General features: G+C 41.7%; 1 protein-coding gene across 1 annotated transcript in view; it reads left to right on the top strand.

The window, feature by feature from the left end:
- The window catches only part of PPP2R5C (protein phosphatase 2 regulatory subunit B'gamma), a 170,789-nt gene that overhangs the window by 13,955 nt on the left and 131,707 nt on the right, over positions 1–25,127 (top strand). Inside the window, exon 3 of the mRNA XM_039534849.1 lies at positions 14,504–14,663. Coding sequence (XP_039390783.1) covers positions 14,504–14,663 — 160 coding nt within the window. The remainder of the gene's footprint in view (positions 1–14,503; positions 14,664–25,127) is intronic.

The raw sequence follows: 25,127 nt of genomic DNA, 5'->3' as shown, positions 1-25,127 counted from the left end.
GTGCACCCATACTCAGAGTAGTTATCAGAGGTTCACAGTCAATCTGGAAGGGCATATTGAGTGGGGTCCCACAGAACTCTGTCTGGGTCTAGTTCTATTCAATATCTTCATAAATGATTTGGATAATGGCATGAAGAGTATGCTAGTGGTTTGTGACGATACTAAACTGGGACGGATTGCAAGTGTTTTGGACGACAGGATTAGAATTCAAAATAATCTTGAAAAAAAAACACAGAAATGGTCTGAAATAAATAGGATGGAATTCAGTAAGGACAAATGCACTGTACTATACTTAGGCAGGAATAATCAATTGCACAAATACAAATTGAGAAATGACTGCCTAGGAAAGAGTACTGCAGAAAAGATCTGGGGGTTATAGTGGATCACAAACTAAATGAGTCAACAATGTAATACAGTTGCAAAAAAAAAAAAAAGCAAACATTATTCTGGGGCGTGTTAACAGGATTATTGCAAGACATGAGAAGTAATGCTTCCAGTCTACTCAACACTGATAAGGACTCAGTTGGAATATTGCATCCGGTTCTAGGCACCACACTTCAGGAAAGATGTGGACAAATTGGGGGAAGTCCAAAGGAGAGCAGCAAAAATAATTTAAGGTGTAGAAATCATGACGTACGAGAGAGATTTGGGGAAAAAAACCAAAAACCCACCCAAGACCAACAGCCTGGGTTTGTTTAGTCTGTTGAAGAGAAAACTGGGGTGGGGTGGGGACATAAGTGTTCAAATATGTTAAAGGTTGTTATAAAGAGGAGGGTGATAAATTTTCTCCTTAACCACTGAGGACAGGACAAGAAGTAATGGGCTTGCATTGCAGCAAGGGAGAGTTAGGTTAAACAGTAGGGAAAACTTCCTAACTGTAAGGGTAGTTAAGCACTGGAACAAATTACCGAGGGAGTTTGTGGCATCTCCATCATTAGAGGTTTTTAAGAACAAGTTGGACAAACACGTCAAGGATGGTCTAGATAATACTTAGTCCTGCCTCAGTGTTGGGGACTGGATTGGATGACTTATTGAGGTCCCATGCAGTCCTACATTTCTACAGTTTCTGTGATTTCTTATCATTTAATGTATGGCCCTATGCATAATTTAATGCAAACCATCTAAACCCTTCAGTGAACACAGAATTATATATTCCTTCATGGGCTTTTCTATGGTGCTGCATTATAGTATTTGAGTGCTTTACAAACATTAATGAATTTACTTTCACAATACCCCTGTGATGTACGGGAGTGGCATTATCCTTGTTTTACAGATAGGGAATTGAGGCACAGATTAAAGCCAGAATTATCAGAAATTTCCTCTAATTCTGGGTGCCCAATTTGAAAAGCCTAGAATCTGATTTTTCAAAGTGCTTTGCATTTTATAGCACTTCATATGTTCAGACTATAATTTCCATTGACATCAGGTGCAGCTGGTAAATCTGACCCCAGGTGTCTCAGGTTGGGTACTTAGAATATGAGGAGAACACAGTAGCTACCTATGACCAGTTTGGTTTGGTGTGTAATTTGACTAGCCTTGCCTAGCAATTCTACAGCAGATGCAAGGATAGAGTCCAGTTCTCTAGGATTGCATTCAGCTGCCTTGACCCCCTGCTTGGTTTATCACACACCTTCCAACTTCAACAAATGAGGCAGAGATCTTACACACAAGTCTCTTTCGCTACACAACCTTGATTCATCCCCAGAGTACCATCCAGTCTATGTGCTTAATGAGTCAGAAGTCCTGTGGAAAAAGTAACGTGATCATGTAACTGCTATATCATAATGTGAATACACCAGCCAATTTCTGGCATTTGTTAACTTTTGAACACTTGACTTTGTCACCTTAACCTTCTTTTAATGTCATTTATGTAATTTCCTAAGTGTGTGTGTGTGTTTTTTTTTTTTTAAATACTTGGAAATTGTTTTTTCAATTTTTGTCACGTGGAAGCGTATTGTTTGCTCACATGGGTTATCAGTAAGGTTGAGATCATTAAATCCACAACACAGTCCTCTGCCTCTTGAGCTAATAGTCACTGGTAGCAGTAGAAGGCTCATTTCATCTATGGACCTGCCACTTGAGGAGGATGGAGACACGTACTTTGCCAGCAGATTTCACAGAGCTAATTGCTATGCAGCAAAGAGATGTTGAGATTCGGGGCTAATGGGTTCAATTGTTCAGTTATAGGTTTTGTGGGGAGGATGCTGTTGTGGGTATAGTTTTTTTTGTTTGTTTGTTTTTTCCCCCCACTTCTTGTTCCTCTCCACTTTTCATTCAGTTTTAGGTTGCATCTTCTTTCTCCTCCATGCTGCCTGGTTGTCAGCAGGCGAGCATTGAGATACAATAGAGACAGTTTCCCTGCTCTCAGTTCTGTGCCACAGTGGTTGCTGGAGCAGCAGTTGAAGGGAAGAGCCTGTTCAGCCCCTGTAGCTTGATGTTGGATAATTTTATTATTTATTTGTATTGCCATAGTGGTTAGAGATCCAGTCTTGGGCCTAGGACCCCATTGGGCTAGGTGCTATACAGACATTGAACAAAAATTGTCTCTGCCCCAGAGAGTATATGGTCTAAATATAAGACAAGGACAACAGGTATGCAAATGAATACAAGGAACCAATGAGAGAACATTGGTCAGCATGATCATATTCTCTTTTTCCAGGAAGATTAAAAGGACTGGTAGGATGAAAGAGAGACCCCACAAGTGCAACCTGCTTGAGAGGGAAAATGATCTTTATCTAGGCTACTTAAAACTCTGGTGTACCCTTGTTTGCTTGGGTTTAATGCTAATTCACTTCAAATGCTTGAGAAACGTTAGGAGAGGTTTGTGTGTGGGCGGAGAAGTCTGAATATTTAACTCTGACACTTCAAACACAGGGTGAGAGTTTACATGATGCTCAATCCATATCTGACCTTTGATAGCAGAGCCAGAGGAAACCTGACTTCAATATTCCTAATATTTTTAATGTTAAAATGTGTGAGTGAGAGAGAAATAAAACCCTTATGGCTTCTTCATATATCTTAAACAAAAAAAGAACAAACCCATTTTTTTTTCCTTTGCAGGTCACCATTAACTGTTGCAGTAGCATAAAAGTATACTGTTTGGATAGTTATTCTACAGTTTAATGCATTCACTGTAATCATGTCAGAACAATTTAATTTGTTAATCATAATTATGAGAAATATATGTGTAGTTGCCTAATAGACTATCCCTTGGCAACTAGTTGACTGTGTGTTGTGTGAAGAAGTACTTCCTTATGTTTGTTCTAAGCCTTCTGCCTATTAATTTAGTTGGGTGACCCCTTGTTTTTGTTGTTTACACATTTCCCTATTCACTTTCTCCACGCCATTCATGAGTTTATAGATCTCTATCGTATCCCCTCTTAGTAGTCCCTTTTCCAAGATGACGGGGCAGTCTTTTTAATCTCTCCTCATGGAAGTTGTTCCATAACCCTGATAATTTTTTGTTGCCCTTCTCTGTACTTTTTCCAGTTCTAATGTATCTTTTTTGAGATGGGGTAATCAAAACTGCATGCAGTATTCAAGGTGAGGGTATACCATAGATTTATATAATGGCATTATGATGTTTTCTGTTTTTATCCCTTTCCTAATGACATTGTTAGGCTTTGCACATTGAGCAGATATTTTCAGAGAACTATCCATGATGATTCTAAGAGACCTTTCTTAAATGATTATAGCTAATTTAGATCCCATCATTTTGTATTTATAGTTGGGGTGATGTTTTATGTTTTGCAGTATGCGCTAGTTTGCATTTATCAACATTGAATTTCATCTGCCATTTTGTTACCTGGTCACCCAGTTTTGTGAGATGCCGTTGTAACTCTTCACAGTCAGCTTTGGACTTAATTATCTTGAGTAATTTTGTATTGTTTTCAAACTTTGTCACCTCACTGTTTACCCCCTTTTCCAGATCGCTTATGACTGTGTTAAACGGCACTGGACTCACTACAGATCCTTGGGGGCCCAGCCCCGCTAGTTACCTCTCTCCACTGTCACAAGTGGCCATTTATTCCTGCCCTTTGTTTCCTATCTTTTAACCAGTTACTGATCTATGAGAGGTCCTTCCTGTTAAGCAAAATAAGCAGTCATGGGATAAGAGCCTTTGGTGAGGGACCTTGTCAAAGATTTTCTGAAAGTCCAAGTACACTATACTATATCAATTGGATCATCCTTGTCTGCATGTTTGTTGACACCTTCAAAGAATTCTAATAGATTGGCATGGCATGATTTCCCTTTACAAAATTCATGCTGATTCTTCCTCCACATAAGATAATATGAATATGAACTATGATTTGGATAGTGTCCAAGTATCAAAACTTTATACCATACTCTAGTTGTCTTTTTGGGGGTAAAGGGGTAGGGGAAGGATTAGCTTCCTCTGTATCTCGGTGTTCTTAAGTTGATATATCAGAACTTGTTCAATTAAACTTAATTCTGTGTAGTTTTAGAAATCTGGAAAGTTCGAACAGTAAAATGTGCTTTTCAGCAGGAACAAACTCTAAAATGTAACAAGAAAATAAAACTTACAAATTACAGTAGCCATTTTTTAATTTCTGTTGGGCATCTTGCTGAAAATAATTTGACCCAGTGTCAGACGTTGTTAAACTGTTTGTAATACTAGTTTGAAAACTAATTCACAATCCACAAATTAAACCAGGCTTTTTTGTGATTAAACACTATTGAAGTGTGTTGGATACTGGCCCACAATCTGTGACATTGGGTCTTGTCTTGCCAGTATCTCACATCTGTCACTTTTCAGTATGCTTGCTACCACACAGAGTACACTCAAGTGCACCAGTTGTAGGTCATGAACTTTACAATTGTTGATAGTTTTACTTTTCAAACTTTCAGGTTCCTGGGCTGAGTAAATTGGTGGCATTTTTCTCTCAAGAATATTATTCCAATTACAAAATTGTGTCCTTATTATCTAAAGGAATCTAAAGGAGGACCAATAAAATAAGACTTCTCCAACATTCTATAAGAACCCAGAGGAAGTGTTTTACTCCTCCCGCCCAACAAAAGGGTGAGAGAATACTAATGTTTTTATGACTTCTTCCTTTTTGCTTTCTGGCTGCAAGCACTCAGTGGTCTGTTTAACTAGTGAAAGCTATTAATTACTAAATTACTAAAAAGGCGGTATATCTTGTAAATGCCCAAACTTTTTTCTTCATTTGTGAGTTTCTTAAAAGTGCTTTTTATTTTATTTTTTAATACTGCAGTGGAAACTGGAGTAGTTTCTTATGTGATAACACTATGGGAGGGTATTCTCTATTTTTAAAAAGCCTCCTTAGCAGTACAGACTGTACTGATAAACCACCAGTAACACTTTTTCAGTGGATTTTTTTCATGAGCATACATCTGACAATTTACGAGAATTTTATGAAAATCTGGAATTTTGAAATTTTTCATGTATATGTAGAAAATGTCTTTAATCCTGTTGTAACAACAACAAAAATTCCAAATCACTGAAAGACAAGTGTTGGTATCTCACTTTTACCTTAATTGCCTTAATAGTGATAAGTAATCCAAGAAATTCATGGGGCAGGAACCTCTGTTGGCAGAAATTCTAAGTGAGAGCAGTCCATAACAATTGCATGGAAAGCTGGCTGTGTATAGGTGCTTGCATAGAGATTTTGAAGTAAGCAATTTCCCAGTGTTTCATGTATCAAGTACCAACAAAGGCTGTTGGCAAGGTTGGCTCCACAGGATTAAAAAACAGCTTTACCAAAATGTGTACAGTTACTGTATTGGTGGGTGGATTTCTAAGAGGAGGTGGCACAAAAAACCTAAGTGGGACAGTTTTGAAAAATAAAACAAAAGACGATGAAGGAAAACTAAAACTTCCATTGCTGTGATTGTGTTTACTGATACTTCTGTTGGCCACTGGTGAAAGAAGTACTTTGTATGCAAAGTGCGTACATTACCTGCTTCCTCACATCTAACTCTCCATCTACAACTACTTATTTCCTTATTTAATTTTTTCTTATGTGAATATTTCACTTATTGTTTTAAGATAACTTGCCATTTTTTGCAGTTAAAACTTGAGGACGCTAAATATAATTTTGGATTTATTATAGCTTCAGGGTAGGAGTTTATTTCTTACAATACATGTTAAATGGCACGTGATTAGAAAGAACCATAGCATATCAGATGCACAGTGAAAAACAATTTTATTCATTTAATTATTAAATCAAAATAAAAGGGGAAATATATAAAAATCTAACTCTTTAACAGAAGAGTTTTGAAGGAGGCAGTTTTGTTAATTTGTTTCTCTTGTTCTTGTGGCTAATGAAATTGAAATGCATTTGGTGTGCTAGGACTGTTCCTGAGCGTTTTCTATAAAAATGTCTGTATCAGTACTAGGACAGAGAGGAAAATTAATTTCTTCTTTACTAAGTATTTTTCAATCTATCGAGACTCCTTTGTGTTTACTGGTATGTTTGGGGATTTATACCATATGCTAGTTGCCTTTTTGTGGGGAAAGGTGTAGGGGAAGGAGAGTTACACTTTTTTGTGAATTGATCAATATATGGATTGTCAGCTTGTATAAAACAAATGCTAACCTCTTGTTAAGTCTTCTCCTTTTTTGTCAAAATGTGTAATCCATGCTGCCGAATCTCTCCAAAAAGCATTTGTAGCTGCCTTAATTTCTTAATAAGTCTCTGAGGTATGAAAGATGATAGATTTTTATAAACATTTTTCTCTATTACACCTCTACCCCGATATAACGCTGTCCTTGGGAGGCAAAAAAATCTTACTGCGTTATAGGTGAAACCGCATTCTATCAAACTTTCTTTGATCCGCCGGAGCGTACAGCCCTGACACCCCCCCCCCCCGGAGCGCTGCTTTACCACGTTATATCCAAATTTGTGTTATCTTGGATCGCGTTATATCGGGGTAGAGATGTACTTGTAAAAATGCCCATGACAAAGGAGGCAATTAGTATAGGTGATAGGTAGTTGCCTCTTTGGTTAACCAGTGTCTGAAATTAAGTTTGTATTCCATTAAAGTTAATTTAGTAAAAGTCTCTGTACTATACTGTATTACTAGCTTGAGCTGGTAATTTTGTTTAAACTATTAACTATCTGAAAGTCTTTTGGCTCTCCATCTTTTGGCTTCTTTCCCTGCAGATCGACAACAGTGTGGATTCTGAACTCTGGAAAGGCTAAGTGGTTTTAAATGGGTCATGTTAGAGCTTGGACCCTCAAAGCTGTCAGGTCTGATTATCTAAACGGGGTACAGAATGATACTCTTTATTTTTGCAAAAAAAACAAAAAACTGTTATAAAACTAAAAGTGTAACTAAACTACATGAGGAGTCAGGGTGGATTGATTTAAATCATAAGTGTTAAATATGATTGAAAACGGCAAGCAAGAAATTTTGATTTAAATCAGTTATTTCAATCTTGTTTTGCATTAATACTTGTTAGTTATTTTCCTAAAGAGAAGTCCATTCTCCTTGATTGGTATATAACCATTAAAATGTGTTGATTTGCAGCTAAATGTTGCCCCTTTACGCTAAATTTGGTATTTTTAGTTAACTGAAGGGTACATTATAATTATACACACTTATTTAAGCTGTGTCATTGCTTAAAATACATTTATTCAGTTTCTTATTTTTATATTGTGTTAGAAAATGATGAATGAGGCATTTCTTAATTACATTTTGGCTCCTCATTTGTGTCAAGCTGCATTTGGATGGACATTGGAATTCAGTGCAGAAAAACAGCATTTTAAAATTTGTTTTAGTTAAATAAAACTATCTTTAATGTTCTGGATACAGCAGAAAAAATGTAAGCTTATCGAAACATATTTTATATTTAAAATTGATTTACTAAACAAAGGAAGTAGTTGATTGGACTGATTGTTTCTGATCACCTTGCCCTTCAAGATTTTAGCCCTAGTAGATCTCCTGCTCTCATACCTTGTTTTTATTCAGAGATTGGAAGAGGGAAAACAAGCTTTCCTGTTTTTTCAGCTCTCAACTGAATTCTCAGTTTTCAGTGAGACTCAGTAGCCCAAACGAAGAAAATATTTTTTGCACCTGCTAGCTCACCTGAAATCAAAAGCAATTAAGGCAAAAACATTTCTGTACAACAGAAGCTGAAAGTACAAATATTATGCATTGCCTAGGAAGAAATACTGTGGAAAGGGATCTGGGGTTCATAATGGATCACAAGCTAAATATGAGTCACCAGTGTAACGCTGTTGCAAAAAAAGCAAACATCATTCTGGGATGTATTAGAGGAGTGTTGTAAGCAAGACATGGAAGTAATTCTTCCTCCCTACTCCGCGCTGATTAGGCCTCAGCTGGAGTATTATGTCCAGTTCTGGGTGCTACATTTCAGGAAAGATGTGGACAAATTGGAGAAAGTCCAAAGAAGAGCAACAAAAATGATTAAAGGTCTAGAAAACATGACCTATGAGGGAAGATTGAAAAAAATTGAGTTTGCTTAGTCTGGAAAGACTGAGAGGGCACATGATGATAAATTTTCAAGTACATAAAAGGTTGTTATAAGGAGGAGGGAGAAAATTATCGTTCTTAACCTCTGAGGATAGGACAAGAAGCAATGGGCTTAAATTGCAGCAAGGGAGGCTTAGGTTGAACATAAGGAAAACTTCCTAACTGTCTCGAGGTCCCTTCCAGTCGTATGATTCTATAATTATACGGTCGTTCGTTGCGCCTGTTTTGCCCAAGACCAAGACATATAATAAAATTGTAGCTTTGCTGATGTCATGTTTCTCGTCTGTCATCTGTTTGGAGATTTCAGTTGCATAAATGAAATCAACAAGCTGTTGAGATGGCTGCAAGCTGCGTCACAATGCTGAACAATGTAACTTTGGTAATTTCCTCATTGACGTGCTGCAAGATCGCCTTGTTTGTGGAGTTCAGAATAAAGCGCTTCACTGCTGAGCCGAATTTGACATTTGCCATTGCTCAGGAATGGGCCCTGGCCACTGAAACAGCATCATTGCACACTTAAGAAATTTTTGTTGCGACAACCAACATGAACACTGTCACAATCAGATGATTGTCCTTAGCAAACTCAGCAGTACAAAAGGAACTCAAGCACAATGTCGTCAGAGAAGATTAATTGTTGGAACATCTGTTTAGACTGCAGAGGACAGCATAAGTGCTCTGCGTGCGTGTAGGTTCAAAAGTGCTGAGTGCTGATTCTACAAAAAGAAAGGTCGCATTGAGTGAGTGTGCCGATCAAGGTCAACAGTGTGAAGCAAAAGGACTGTGACAAGAATTCTTATCCTCAAGTGTCAACCAAACTCAACACTTCCTTCAACAATGATGTCAAGAAGCTTTACCATATTCTGAGCAGCAAAGAATCTCGAGGTTCTGAAATGTTTGCAACAGTGTTCATTAATGGTTGAGTACAAAATGGAAGTCCACTCAGGCTCTGGAGCATCAACTGTCAATGAAGACATCTTGTCTTTTTTCCCTCTCGTCGTACTCCCAAGTTAGCAAGTCTGTCGTGCAGCTTTGGAGACTACAATGGACAAAAAGTTAACCTCATCGGAAGCTGTAAAGTAAATGTTTGCTACAACTTTTCTATGCAAGATTGCCTCTCATTGCCCCAAAATGTCAGTGTGAAAGCTTCTTATGCAGGAACTGGTTCACACTATTGAGAATCAGCATCCATGCTATCAACGAAGAACAACTAAAAATAGATAGTTAACAAATTCCCTCAATTGTTTATGGAAGAATCGGGAGTTTACAAGGACCACAAATGTTGCTCCACTTGGATTCAGCAGTTGTGTTGACCAACATGAAGGTCCAGAATGTACCTTTTCCCCGTGTTTGAAGATTGATGCTGAGTTAGAGCTACAGGGAATCCTTGAGCTAGTTACACTAACAAAATGGGTTACGTGGCTGTACGTGTAGTCGAGCGGAATGGTGACATGCAAATCTGTGGAGATTATAAGTGCACTTTCAAATAGCACCTTTATCCAGTGCTTTATGTTAACCAACTGCTCAGTGTTCTGGCTGGAGGAAAAGTCTTTGGAAAACTCAAGCTTACCCAAGCATATCACCAGCTGATTGTTGACAAAGATGCTGAAGATGTGCAGACAACTATTACTCATTGAGGAGCATTTTGAGTCAAGTGACTTCAGTTTGGCATTTCTATTGCACCGAGAATTTTCCAACACTTCATGGAAACTCTGCTTTCCAGAATTCCAGATGCTGTACCATATGGAACAACAGAGGATGATCAACAGAGGATGAACTTGCTGAGCAATTTTGAGAAGTCTTGCACCGATTTGAGAAATCAGGCATTCGAATCAAGAAGGAAAAATGTGAAATTGGAGTTACAAGCGTCACCTTCTTGGATTATCCCATCAATGCATCTTGTATCTACCTGGCAGAAAACAAAGTATGGGCAATCCATGATGCCCCGAGCCAAATTCCAAACAGGAACTTCAAGCATTTTTGGGGTTGCTCAACTTCTACCAGTTTTCTTCCAAAAAAGGCAACAGTCGCTGAACATCATCGTTACATTCTTGACAAAGAAGTTCCATAGAAATGGACTTGTCCGCATGCAGAAGCCTTCAAGAACATCAAGAAGTTATTGATGTCCAACTCTGTTCTCGTCCACTGCGACTAACTGAGGCTGTTGATTATCTGTGCTGCATCACCTTATAACATCGGAGTTGTTCTCGGCCATCCCTTGCCAGATGGAACTGAGGCACCTATCGCCTACTATTTCAGAACCTTACGATCTGCCAAGAGAAAATATGCACAAACTCGTCAAGAAGTGCTTGCTATCATTACTGCAGTCAAGGAATTCCACAATTACATCTATAGTTGTGTGGTTGAGATTCGTACTGAACACAAGCCACTTCTGGGAATTGTCTCCAGTAACGAGTCAACATCTTCAGTCACGTCATTGTGAAAGCAATGGCGGAGGGTCGTATTAAGTGCTTCCGACTACATGCTTGTCTACAAGCCAGAAAAGTCAATTGCTAACACTCACGCACTGAGACAAATACTGCTATAGATGCTGGATTGTGCCATTCCACCTCCGGCTGAAGTTTTGGAATCCCTTCCCGACCCACTGCTTATGGCTGACTCAATTGGGAGTAGAGAGGATCAGTGGCCAGCTGGAAACTGCCCATAGAGTTCAAACCATTTTTAAACTGTCAACATGGGCTTTATGCCCATAAAGGTTGGCTCTTAAGGGGACATTGTGTTTTTATTCCAAAAGGGGTCCCTGAATCACCTTAGATATCTTACATGCAGCACATCAAGGAATTGTGCACATGAAAACATTAGCCAGAAGTTATGTCTGGTGGCTAGGTATCGATGCTGACCTAGAAATAATTGTAAATGAGACTTGGTCTACACTACAGAGTTAGGTTGACGTAAGGCAGCTTACATTGACCTAAATATGTAAGTACGTACACTACAACATTGCTCCCGCCGATGTAAGTTGTCCACTACACTGACCTAATAACTTTAACTCTGCGAGAGAAGAAGTGCTTACGTCAATGTAGTTACGGTGGTGCAGAGTCTGTGTTGACATTGCATTACTTACATCACCTGTTGGCTGTCAGTCCTGTGTGGAGCCCCCCTGATCTGGGGCTGACAGCTGGGGCCCATAGCCGTCAGCCCCACGTGGGACCCCAGGCTGAAGCAGGGCTCCAGCTGTTTGCTGCCAAATGCCCCGACAGAGTTAAGTTGGTGGAAGCACTTTTGAGGAGGATGCAAACCATGGATAGAAAGGGCGTTCTTTGGACACGAATCACTGTGGTAATTACTGTGGTGGCTGTATGTCCACCTAACTTAGGTCAACTTATTTTGTAGTGTAGACAAGGCCTGAGTGTAGCACATACCAACCTACTTGAAATAACCCACCAAAAGCCTCAGTTTTTCCCTGGAAAGTGACTAAGAAACCATGGTCAAGAATCTATATTGACTTTGTGGGGTCCTTTTAGGGAAAGAACTTTCTGATCATAGTTGACTCTTCCTTGAAATGGCTCAAAGTGATCTTAATCTCATCACAAACGTGTAGTACAACGATCACTGCTCTTTGTCAACTATTCCTAACTTCTGTTACCAGATACTATTGTGTCCGATAAGAGAAATGCTTTTACTTCTGATGAGGTCAAGGACTTTTCCAAAAGCAATCTCATTAAAGCTGTCACCATTGCACCAAGCAAATAGTCAGGCCAAATGGGTGCTCCAGAAGACCAAAGATGCCGTAACGAAGATCATCAAAGGTGACTAGCTGACAAGTATTGCCAAGTTTCCCATTGCTTCAAATCTCACTCCATTCCTGACTACAGGAGCTAGCCAACCTAATCATGGGATGATGTCTTAAAATATCCCTTGACCATCTTAATACCAACTTGTCTAAGGAATTGCAACACACCAGGATCAGGTTCTGGATTCCTCCTTGTGATTATCTACCCTGCTTTTGTTCACACCACAAGAAAGTGTATTCAGTAGAAGTTATGGTGCTAGACCGAGGTGGGTTCCTTCAACAATCATCCTCTGGTCCTGTCTCATATAAAGTCCAGACTGCTAATGGACAAGTTGGCTGTCATTACATCGACAACTGAGAAGACGCTCATCTCCAAGCAACATTGCTCCAGAGGAGTCTTCGGGTGTACCTCCTCTAGAGCCAACTATCAATTCTCTCCTTATTGGTACTGCCTCCAGTCTGACACTCCAAGTGCGTTGAAGTTGCTACTTGAAAGGGACAGTGCTCCTGTCTTGCTGGGGGTTCCCATCAGATCACAATCATGAAAGACACCTGCCTAGTGGAGTGTCATAGAGAGACTGCAGTGCAGGTAAGAGCACCACGATGGTTGGATGATCATGTTATCGAAGAGGAGAGGCGTGTGATGTATGCATGGGGGGGGCACTGTAGTTTTATGTAGGGGAAAGCACTCACCAGCAGCACTGTTATTACCCCGAGTTGTTTCCCAGAGAGGAAGGGATTCACTCAGGGTTCAGTTCAGCTTTCTCATTGGTAGCAGACAGTACGTCTGTAGTTTTCCTGTTCATAACAAACAAAAGAGTTCATTGTTGTTGCGGACTGTGAATGATTACATGAATTGCTCACCACACACCTAAACCACTAAAGTAATGAATTGATGGGCAGGCAATGCTTTGTAGTGTGCGAAGAGGTGAACAAAAAGTAGTTTTAAAATTTAGGACAACAGTATTCCAGTGAGAATGCAACTGAATCTGGTTTCTTGCATCTATAACTTCATGCTGAGATGAAACCATACTTTGTTGGCTACCATATGTACCTCATTTTAACTCCTGCTGTAGTCCGTATTAGTCTGACTACTTGTCAAAGTCAGGAATCAGTGTCTTTTCAGCAATTTTGCACTTGACAGTACAAGAAATAGCAAAAGGAGAATGGGCTTTGTATTGTTACAGAGTCATGGCAATTGTATTTGCAGACGTGTATACTTCAGTGTAAAAAAAAAAAAAAAATTGTAAATCTGAGAGCCTTTCCAGTACAGATAATTTAAAAAAGCATTGAAAAGTTTGCAGTAATGTCTCTAGCTAGATCAATTCTTGTTATACTCATAAAATTACCTTACTCTTAGAGAAATTATATTCTTATTAAGGATTCTCTTCTGGAATCAAACATATTATGATGATCAGTGTAGATGGCACTACCTGTTGGTGGAGTGCTGTCTATCTTTATCTTAATGCTAAATTGTCTTGTTTTATGTTGTCTTGGTTGAGTGGTGGGAAGATGGAGAGAGAAAATGGGAAACCGGGAGGAAGTTAAGTCCTGCTTGTGCGTGCTGAGGGGTACTCGCAGTGTTCAAATAAATCCTTTGATTTCTGTATACAGGTAGTGCAACTGGTGGCAGTGGCTTCAAGATGGCAAAAGCACCGACTCGGGCTGCAGGGCTAAAAATAGCAATGTTGACATTCAGGCTGGACTCTGAGACTCACCCCCCTGCAATTTTATAGCCCTGCAGCCTGATCCCTGTGAGCCCAAATCAACTGTCCCAGACTAGACACAGCAGTACTGCAGGTCTTTTATTGCAGTGTAGACATACCCTAAAAAGACAAGACAGGCAAAGGGTGGGGGAAAAAAGCAATATGACATACAGCCAATGGGGGTGGCGGAAAGCCGTGGCCAGCACATCCGTCGCCCGCGCCGCTTTCCGCCGCCCCCATTGGCCTGGGATGGCGAACCGCGGCCAGTGGGAGCCGCGATCGGCCGAACCTGCTGATGCGCAGTTAAACAAACTGGCTCGGCCTGCCAGGGTGCTTACCCTGTCGAGCCGTGTGCCAGAGGTTGCCGACCCCTGGTCAAGACTGACTGACTGGAAAGAATGAGCAGGGAAGTAGTTGGCTATGCAGTCAGAGGTAAGATAGAGTAAGTTGATTAGAATTTTATTCTGTTTTTAGCAAAATCAAACTTGCCTGTAACCTAACTCTGTTTTTAGAACGTTCTGTTTAACAAGCTCAACTACATTTAAATGTGTTTTTTTTTAAACAGGTGTCAAACAAAAAAACAAACAGCGCTCCTCCCCCAGCACAGTTATCTAAAATCAAAGTACCTGCTCCACAGACTGTACTGAAGAAGGAAAAACGGCAGAGTTCTTCAAGGTTTAATGTTAGCAATAACAGAGAACTCCAAAAACTGCCAGCTTTAAAAGGTATGTTTTTTTCCTTCTATGATCTTTGTTAAAGTTTTGGAGTTCTTAGGGGTAAGTTAATAATAGACACACACTTTAATTTCCAAAAGTTGGCTTTACTTTATATAAATATATGTTGTCTTCTATCACAATTGAAATGGAGATTTCCTGATGTGCGCCCTCCCCCTGCCCAAAAATCAAGGTTGGTATATGTGTAATTATCACTTGAGCACAGCTTGACCAGATGCTACATTAGGGTGAAATTCACTTATTTCCACGTAAAACCGTTGTAATTGGATTTTGTGTGGAAGACTAAATAGTGTTGAGAGGCTTAGATTTCACACACCAAAACCCACAGGTAGGCCATGCAGCTGCCATTCCTCCATCACCCCAACTCCTCCTTTTGCAGCAGCTTTTGGGCCACAGAATTCTCAGATTCAGCAGCCCTCCTCATCCTAAATACACTCAACCCCCTCCACACAACCCTATTCAGGACCAGCGCTAAACTAACCTCTGGAATTTAGTGGTTGTGGAGCCCCTTTTATGTGTCTAATCTACCTGCATCCTTCTGGAGGGCTAAAGTGGTCTAGGGGGCCTTGTGTTAGCCCTCTGAGTGTAAGTGAATTTCTCCCTTTTTGATTAGAATGAAGTCTTAAGTTTTGTGATGTTTTGAAACCACACTGACCAGCTTTGGTGAAGGGAGACAATTTCTAACTTTTCTTTGATATCTTATTACTACTTGTTTCTGCTAGTAGTCCATTTTGTACAAATTTCTATTATAGCGCAAAACCTAAACAGTGACATTAGCAATTTTAAGGCAGAACAACTTCCGAACATGTGGCATATATGATGTGAGATGAGCTGATCTGTTGATACAAAAGTGACCGAGGTTTCTTTAAGGTTTTGTGCTAGAGAGCAAATTCAGAGGCGGGGTATGTATTGCTTTTTGGTATCTGTTAAAGATGGAAGTGAAAGTGTTAGAGTGGTGTGTTTTAACAACAGTGTTGTAGGCAGTGTGAAAGTGTCTGAGAGACTTTTTCCTAAATTCTTCATTTCCCCACTTAAATTTATTAATGGTCTTTGAAAATGAGAAAATTCTGTTAGTTTTTAAGCCAGTGTTAACTCTTTTTTGCTCGTTATGTGACACTTTTGCAAGAATAGGGAGGGTTAGGCTCTACTGTTCTGTTTCCAAGCAGATGACATTAGTGATAAACAAAGGAAGAAAAATATTTTGCAGCAACTGATGTGTGCTGTGTTAGCAGAGCAGTCTCCAAATAGAGCATTTCTTGGTTTCTTTCAAGGGGTGCTAGCTGCTTCCTTAATAGATGCTTTCTATTTATTTTATAAAACTTGTAAATAAAAAATGCTTTAGTGCCACAGACTAAATAACATTAACATACACATCTCTGTGCGTGTTCAGCTATCCTGACCATTCCACCTTAGTTACACGATGACAATTTATTTTTTGCATTACTTTCCATTCTGTGTGAAGTGGTGAATTTAGTACTTAGGTCACAGCCCTAGAGACAACAACCTTTCTTTACCCAAAGAAGGGCAGTGTTAGTGCAGGCTTCTCCATACAACCCTGCTAGTGTAATGAATCCTGTTCTGGCATGACCACTTCTATGGACAAGAATTATTTGTGTATTGTGATAGTAACCCATTGTGAAAGGCATAACAAAAAGATGTTACCTGCTCAAAGTTTACAATCAAAGAATAAGACGAGAGAACACATAGGGAGTACAAGGTAGTTAAGGGTCCATGCCCATTCAGACCTTGGCTTCAGTGCTTAAACTGTAAACCGGGCTGTCAATGTTGATATGAGAAACAGTCCATTAAAAACTGGCAACAATGTTTTGACCTTGGTAAGTGTCATGGAGGTGGAAAATTCTATCCTATTACCAGTCCCTCAAACAAATTCTTGGATTAACCACTGAGGTGCATTGTTGAAAACCAGAATGGATTATTCTGTAAGGATTATATGAAGTCTCTAACACACTCTTGATCTGTTGAGAAATAAGATTCAATTGTAGAATGGTCTGTTGTTAATGTTATGACTTCTGGAAAAGTTTCTATTATGAAACACAGAATATGCAGAATTTTTTTTACTAATGAAATCCAGTCTTGATTTTCCAGTATAAGTATTCAAAGAGAAGGAATATTTTTTACTGTGGTAATGTCAGCATGGTAAATATTATATTCTTTAAAATATATACCCAATCCTTTTGATTTTGAAAATCTATCCATTTAAGCTCACTAGGTGAATTAAATATACGTAGCAATAAGTTTGCTATTAGAAGAAAACACTGAACCTCTTGGATGATGATAAATATAAAATACTGTTTCAGCACTGAAGTTCACTCTGTTCTGTGCATTTTTGTTTGAAAGTGTATTCAGTCCTATTTTTATAAAAACGTAACTTCAGTAAGATGTTATAACTTAAAAAAAAAAAACAAAAAAAACCTCTTCCCTTAACATTTTCACAGTATCTTTCATCCCACTGCACTTGACGATTTGTGTGATATATGTAATTTGCACGTAGAATCGTAGGCATGGAAGGGACCTTGAGAGGTCATCTAGTCCAGTTCCCTGCACTCATGGCAGGACTAAATATTATCCAGACCAAGGTTTCTCAAACTTGCTTGCACCGCGACCTCCTTTTGACAACAAATATTACTACATGACCCCGGGAAGGGAGACTGAAGCCTGAGTCCCACCACCTAGAGTGGGGGGAGGGGAGGGAAGCCCAATCTCTGCCTCCATAGGGAGTGTCAAAGCTTGAGGGCTTCAGTCCTGGGCAATGGGGCTCAGACTTTGGCTTCAGCCCCGAGCCGCAGTGAGTCTAATACCAGCCCTGGTGATCCCATTAAAATGGGGTCCCGACCCACAGTTTGAGAACCGCTGATCTAGACTACCCTGACAGGTATTTTTCTAACATGCTTTTAAAAATCTCCAGTGATCGAGATTCCACAACTTCTCTAGGCAGTTTATTCCAGTTCTTAACCACCCTGACAGGAAGTTTTTCCTAATGTCCAACCTAAACTTCCCTTGCTTCAGTTTAAGCCCATTGCTTCTTCTCCTATCCTCAGAGGTTAAGGAGAACAATTTTTCTCCCTTCTCCTTGTGACAACCCTTTATGTACTTGAAAATTTATCATGTCTCCTCTCAGTCTTCTCTACTCCAAACAAACCCAATTTTTTTCAATCTTCCCTCATAGGTCATGTTTTCTAGACCTTTAATAATTTTTGTTGCTCTTCGCTGGACTTTCTCCAATTTGTCCACTATTTTCTTGAAATGTGGCACTCAGAGCTGGATACTATACTCTAGTTGAGGCCTAATCAGCACGGAGTACAGTGGAAGAATTTCGTCTCGTGTCTTGCTTACACTCCTGCTAATACATCCCAGAATGATTGTTAGGGCTTTCCCTCGCCCTTCCTTGGTTCTTGTCACGGAGACAGAAAGATAGAAGGCTGGAGTCCAAAGTGCAGGCAATGCGATGTTTGAGGTTACCAAGCAAGCATAGTCCCACAGATCTGTACACCAGTAGAGCTTTCCCTGTCCCCTCTCCTCTTTCTTAGCAGGCTTAATTATACCTTTAGTGCACGCCTCTAGCGGCCCCCCCATACAATTTATGGTTATGGTCCATTTTGGAGAGTCGTGAGTCTGGAGGCTTCGGTAACTTTTTTTTTTTTAAACCCATTGGAGGGGTAGGGAGTGAGGTTGTGTTTCAGCCAGGATCATCGTTTCTTTGGCTTTTAGTGTTTCTTATACCTGCCCTCCACCCCCATGCTCCTCGCCCCTCCCAACTGGTTGCTTGACCTTGGCTTGGGAGAGGAGTCGGGCAGCCTTCAAGTGTACACTCATCTATATTAAACTCCCACCATACCCAGCAACCTTTAACTCTTTTCTCATTGTGCTATAAACCCCATGTGGGTAGAAGACAACAGATGTTTAATAATGCACGGGAACAGTACACTGTGGCTTAGGACAGGAAGAGAGGAATGTCGTCATATTGAATTGGAACTATGAGAGTAGTTGGGTAAACAAAATGTAGCAATTTCTGTTTGAGTAAACAGTTCTCTTATAAAATGTCAAGAAATCTTTAATGTCCAAGAGGTTTACACCTTTGTTTCAAATCTCAGCTTTACGGTGTCAGATCCCTTCTTAAAATACATTTCTTTCAAGAAGCCTGAAAACTCTGGTCCTTTTGTCAGAAAGTGTATATTTATTACAGGTTGGGCTGGTAACATTGCCTATTATTGAGGTTGCCCAGCTATTGCCATTAGGAGACCCTGTTTTCAGTGGCTTATAACTTTGCCAAACTTTAACCATTTGGGCTGAAAATTTCTATATTAGGTATCTGCCTCAGGCTGAAAAATTTCATCGAAAACGGTTTTATTACCAACAATGAGGCTAGGAAAACATATGCCCATGTTAAAAATTTCCATCCACTCTAATCAGCATTAGCGCTCCCATGTTTTGGAGTAGACACTTAAAAATTGACACCACCTTTTGTTTCAGGGATGTGAAAATCCACCCACATTTGGCCAAGTAATAAGCCTTTGAAAAATTGCAGTTTGCACATGTTCTGTAGACTTTTTATTAAGCAGCTAAAATCTCCAAAGAATCCATTCTCACTGAGCATGCTCAATCCTTACATGCCATAGTACTGATAAGACTGCATATGCATATTCCTTATAGAGTGACTGAGCATGCTCTGTTCTCTCACAGGTCCCAGTATTGGCCAGCCAATGCATGCATCATCTCTACAGAATGACTGAGCATGCTTCAGGTCAAAGCTATGGTGACTCAGAAGAATTTGGCCTGTAATAGCTGTTCTGAGATGGGGGCTAGATACTGGAATGAAGCAGGGAACCTGTCTTCTTCTGTGATCTCAGTGATTTCTCCCCTAGTCCCTGTTGGCACTCAGGCAGAGATGAGGAGGAAGCTGTCTGATTCAAATGCAGAGTGGACAAAAGACAGCTCAGACAAGGGGAGAGAGGTCTAGATTGGGACATGGAGTTTGGTGAGATTAGGATTTACTGAGAGAGGAAACTGGGAGATGGGGGAAGGCAGCCTGGGACTGGTTGGGCAAGGAGGCAGGCTGGGCGGGGATTTGGAGCTGGTTGACATGGGGGGCAACTCACTGAGATCAGACAAGGAGCTGGAGTGGGGAGAGATTGGGGTACACACACACTAGGCGCTTTTATTTTTTTTTTAATTAAATTTAAACAAACACCCACCACTAGGGAGGCACCTTATATCGATTTTTATGGTTCTTTAAACTGGTTTCTACTCCTCCCGAGAGGAACGAAGCGTAAGTAGTATAACATATTATAATATCGGGTTAGTGTGGACGGCTGATCGCGGTATTGGCCTCCGGGAGCTATCCCACAGTGCACCAGTGACGCTCTGGACGAAATCTGAACTCGGATGATGTGGTCAGGTAACAACAAAAAGCCCCGCGAACTTTGAATATTTCCTGTTTGCCCAGCGTCCCGATCCAGCGGGTGGCGCGTGGCCGAAATCAAAAAAAAAAAAAAAAATCTCCCGCATGGACCCATGCGATCGGATGTAAGGGGGGGCAGGCAATCCATTCTCATCCTCCGTTACAGAAGATGAAAATCAGAATCCTTTTTAAAATCTCCAGACGCCATAGCAGCAGGACAGCGCGCACTGCAGTGTGAAGCGTAAACGGAAAGCCAAAGAATCAAATGGACTGGAGGACTGGTCCATCCTGCCCTCTCCCAGCAGCTTGCATTCTTCTGCATTCCAAATGAAGCTAGGGTCAAAAACAACAGTGTCAGGGGTCAGCATAGCTTAGCTTGGCAATCTCACACCCCCACCCCACCCCCCCCAGCGAAAGGTAAAACAATCTCTGACTCTTTTACATGTCACCCTATCTTTACTGAATGCAGCGATATAGTGCAGCACTCAACACCACATCCTTGCTCCCCACCATGGGCGGCTGCTGGTAAATTATATGATGGATCATCATCATCATCATCCATCAGCTGATCGTGCAAAAAAGCTGAATCCATCCTCATGATCAGCCTCAGCTGATGGTACAAAAGGACTGGTAACATCAGCCTATTGGCCTAATTTTTCTGGTGGATGGATGGTGCAATATGGCTAACCATCATCATCATCATAGCACAGGGGCTGAGGCCATCCCCCCCCCCACCCTCATGTGTAAAGAAAGATCAGTTGCCCCTGGACTAGCAGTGGGATGCTGGGCTTCTCTCCACACTGCTTAATGTCCTGTCTGGACTATCATAGCAGCTGGAGGCTGCCTTCACTCATTTCTCACTAACAAGTCAGTGTGTCTTATTTTCTATTTAATTCATCACACAAGTGGGGACAGGGGGGGGTGCCAGCCAAGAAAGGCTGGGGGAAGAATGGAAATGGAAGGTGGGGGTGTTACAGGAGGCACCTGTGAAGCATACAGATAATTTCTGCAGCAGCTGACACCACAGAGCAGCTGTGCTCTGTTCTCTATGATATGGTGGTTCTCTAGCACACTTGCCTATATTAGGCAGCACTGATTCTATTTTAGAAAAAAAAAGGGATTGACTCAGGAGGTCATCATTTTTTTTTTTTTGCGCCCTGGCTGATGGGCCCCTGGCTGATGACAGCAGCTAATGGTACAAAACGATGGAAGGTGCAATATGGCTAGTACAATCTTTTTTTTTGCGCCCCTGGCTGATTGGCCAGGGGCACTAGCAGCAAATGGTACAAAAGGACTGGTAGCCCTGATCATCCTCAGTTCCAAGTTATGGAAGGGTTTGGATGGTGCAATATGGCTAGTAACCATCTCTGCTGTCATGCAAAAGCAAAAGCATGCTTCTGTGTAGCGCTGCTGAATTCTGTGAGCGGCATCTAGTACACATACGGTGAGAGTCACAAACGGCAAAACAAGCTCCATGATTGCCATGCTATGGCATCTGCCAGGGCAATCCAGGGAAAAAGGCGCAAAATGCTTGTCTGCCGTTGCTTTCCCAGACGAAGGAGTGACTGCGACATTTACCCAGAACCACCCGCGACAATGATTTTTGCCCCATCAGGCACTGGGATCTCAACCGGAAGTTCCAGGGGGGGGGGGCTGCGGGAACTATGGGATAGCTGAATATAGCCCCACACCCACACACCAGAAATCATCGGCGCCAGCCCCACCATGATGGACCACACACCATTATTAATGTGCTTATGGCGCGCTCTCCCATTTTTTTTAAAAATCTGTTTTACAAAACCGGTTTATGCAAATTCGGAATAATCCCGTAGTGTAGATGTACCCTGGAACTAGGAATTAGGTGTTGGGGGGAAGAGGTAAGGCCTGGTCTACACTACGCATTTAAACCGAATTTAGCAGAGTTAAACCGATTTAACCCTGCACCCGTCCACACAACGAAGCCCTTTATAGCGATATAAAGGGCTCTTTAAACTGGTTTCTGTACTCCTCCCCGACGAGGGGAGTAGCGCTGAAATCGGTATTGCCATGTCGGATTAGGGTTAGTTTGGCCGCAATTCAACAGTATTGGCCTCCGGGTGGTATCCCACAGTGCACCATTGTGACCACTCTGGAAAACAATCTGAACTTGGATGCACTGGCCAGGTAGACAGGAAAAGCCCTGTGAACTTTTGAATTTAATTTCCTGTTTGCCCAGCGTGGAGCTCTGATCACCACAGGTGGCGATGCAGTCCCAAATCCAAAAAGAGCACCAGCATGGACCGTATGGGAGATACTGGATCTGATCGCTGTATGGGGAGACAAATCTGTTGTATCAGAGCTCCGTTACAGAAGACGAAATGACAAAGCATTTGAAAAAATCTCCAGGCTATGATGGACAGAGTCCACAGCAGGGACTCAGCACAGTGCTGTGTGACAAGCGTAAGGGAAAGCCAAAGAATCAAATGGACCCTCATGGAGGGAGGGAGGGGGTACTGAGGACTCCAGCTATCCCACAGTCCCTGCAGTCTCCGAAAAGCATTTGCATTCTTGGCTGAGCTCCCAATGCCTGAAGGGTCAAAAACATTTTCCCGGGTGTTTCAGGGTGTATGTATTCAATTTACACCCTTTCCCCCCCCTCTGAAAGAAAAGGGAAAAAAATTGTTTCTCGCCTTTTTTCAATGTCACCCGATGTCTACTGCATGCTGCTGATAGATGGGGTGCTGCAGCGCTGAACACCAGCATCCCCTTCCCGGTGGCAGACGGTGCAAAATGACTGCTATCCATCGTCATCATCAGCCCATGAGTGCTCCTGGCTGGCCTCGGTGAGGTCAGCCGGGGGCGCTTGGGTAAAAATGGGAATGACTCCCAGTCATTCCCAGCAGACGGTACAGAAGGCTTGGTAACCGTCCTCATCATAGCAGCTGGAGGCTGAGCTCCATCAGCCCCGCCCCTTTCATGTCTAAAGAAGATTCTGTACTCCTTGGACTATCATAGCAGCAGGAAGTTGCGCTCCTCTCCCCCTCACCCTTTAATGTCCTGCCTGGACTATCATAGCAGCTGGAGGCTGCCTCCCCCTCATTTTATCTCACTAAAAACTCAGTGTTTCTTATTCCTGCATTCTTTATTACTTCATCACACAAATGGGGGGACATTGCCACAGTAGCCCAGGAGGGTTGTGGGAGGAGGGAAGCAATGGGTGGGGTTGTTGCAGGGGCACTCCCTAGAATGGCATGCAGCTCATCATTTCTGCGGGATCTCTGGGGCTCTGACCTGGAGCAGCTGTGCTCTCTGGTTCTCTAGTACACTTGCCCCATATTCTAGGCAGGACTGACTCTATTTTTAGACAAAACATAAAGAAGGGAATGACCCGGGGAGTCATTCCCATTTTTGTCCATGCGCCCCTGGCTGACCTCAGCGAGGCCAGCCAGGAGCACCCATGACAGCAGCAGACGGTACAAAAGGATTGATAACCGTCATCGCCAATTTCCAAATGCAAACGGTGCAAAATGACTGATAACTATCATCTCATCGCCAATTTACAATGGCAGACGGTGCAATAGGGATGGTAAATGTCTCTGCTACCTTGCAAAGGCAAATGAATGCTGCTGTGTAGCACTGCAGTACCGCGTCTGTCAGCAGCATCCAGTACACATACGGAGACAGTGACAAAAGGCAAAACAGGCTCCATGGTTGCCATGCTATGGCGTCTGCCAGGGCAATCCAGGTGAAAAAGGGCGCGAAATGATTGCCTGAAGTTGCTTTCACGGAGGAAGGATTGAGTGACGACATTTACCCAGAATCACCCGCGACACTGTTTTTGCCCCATCATGCATTGGGATCGCAACCCAGAATTCCAATGGGCGGGGGAGACTGAAGGAACTATGGGATAGCTACGGGATAGCTACCCACAGTGCAACGCTCCGGAAATTGACGCTAGCCTCGGTACATGGACGCACACCGCCGAATTAATGTGCTTAGTGTGGCCGCGTGCACTCGACTTTATACAATCTGTTTTAAAAAACCGGTTTTTGTAAAATTGGAATAATCCCATACTGTTGACATACCCTAAGAAAGTGGAGACAGAGATCTGACAAGGAGAAGCAGGGGAGGGGAGCCTGTGGACTGGCATTGGCTGGGCAAAGAGACTAGAAGAAAGAAAGTGAAGGGGTAAGGGTGAGACTAATTGAGTGAGGAGATCAGATGAAAAACCAGGAGGGGGCAAGGAGATTGAGTGTGGGGAGGGGAGAGACTTGGAGTTAGTGGGGAATTTGTGACTCCAACAGTGTGTCCAGAGTTGGGGACTGGGAAGAGAGAGCCTGGGGAGGCAAGCAGAATGGGACTGGGACAAGGAGTCTAGAGTGGGGAAGAAGCATGACTGGGACAGGATGGTGGGCACGCATAGATTTCAAGGCCAGAAGTAATTATTGTCTGACCATCTATATAACACAGGCCATAGAACTTCCCCAAAATAATTCCTAGCGCAGATCTTTTAGAAAATTTCGATTTTGATTTAAAAATTGCCGGTGGTGGAGATTCCATAAATTACATTTGACAAATTGCTCCAGTGGTTAATTACCCTCACTGTTAAAAATTTACACTGTATTTCCAGGCTGAATTTGTCTAGCATCAACTTCCAGCCATTGGATCTTGTTATACCTTTCCTTGCTAGATTGGAAAGCCTATTATCAAATTATCCTCATATAGATACTTGTAGACTGTAATCAAGTCAACCCCGAATCTCATCTCTATTAAACTAAATAGATTGAGCTCTTTCAGTCTGTCACTGTAGGGACATGTTTTCTAATCCTTTAATCATTCTGATGGCTCTTTTCTGAACCCTCTTCTTATCAACGTTCTTCTTGAATTGAATTGTGGACACCAGAACTGGACACCGTACACCAGCCATGGTCAAACCAGTGCCAAATCCAAGAGTAAAATAACCCTTCTGATTCTACTCAAGATTCCCCTGCTTATGCATCTGAGGCTCCCATTAGCTCTTTGGAAACAGTGTCGCACTGGGAATTGATAGTCAGCTG

Source organism: Mauremys reevesii, linkage group 4 (assembly GCF_016161935.1).
Source record: "Mauremys reevesii isolate NIE-2019 linkage group 4, ASM1616193v1, whole genome shotgun sequence".
Taxonomy (NCBI): Eukaryota; Metazoa; Chordata; order Testudines; family Geoemydidae; genus Mauremys; species Mauremys reevesii.
The sequence above is the reverse complement of the archived record's forward strand: the minus strand, read 5'-3'. Positions and strand labels throughout refer to the sequence as shown.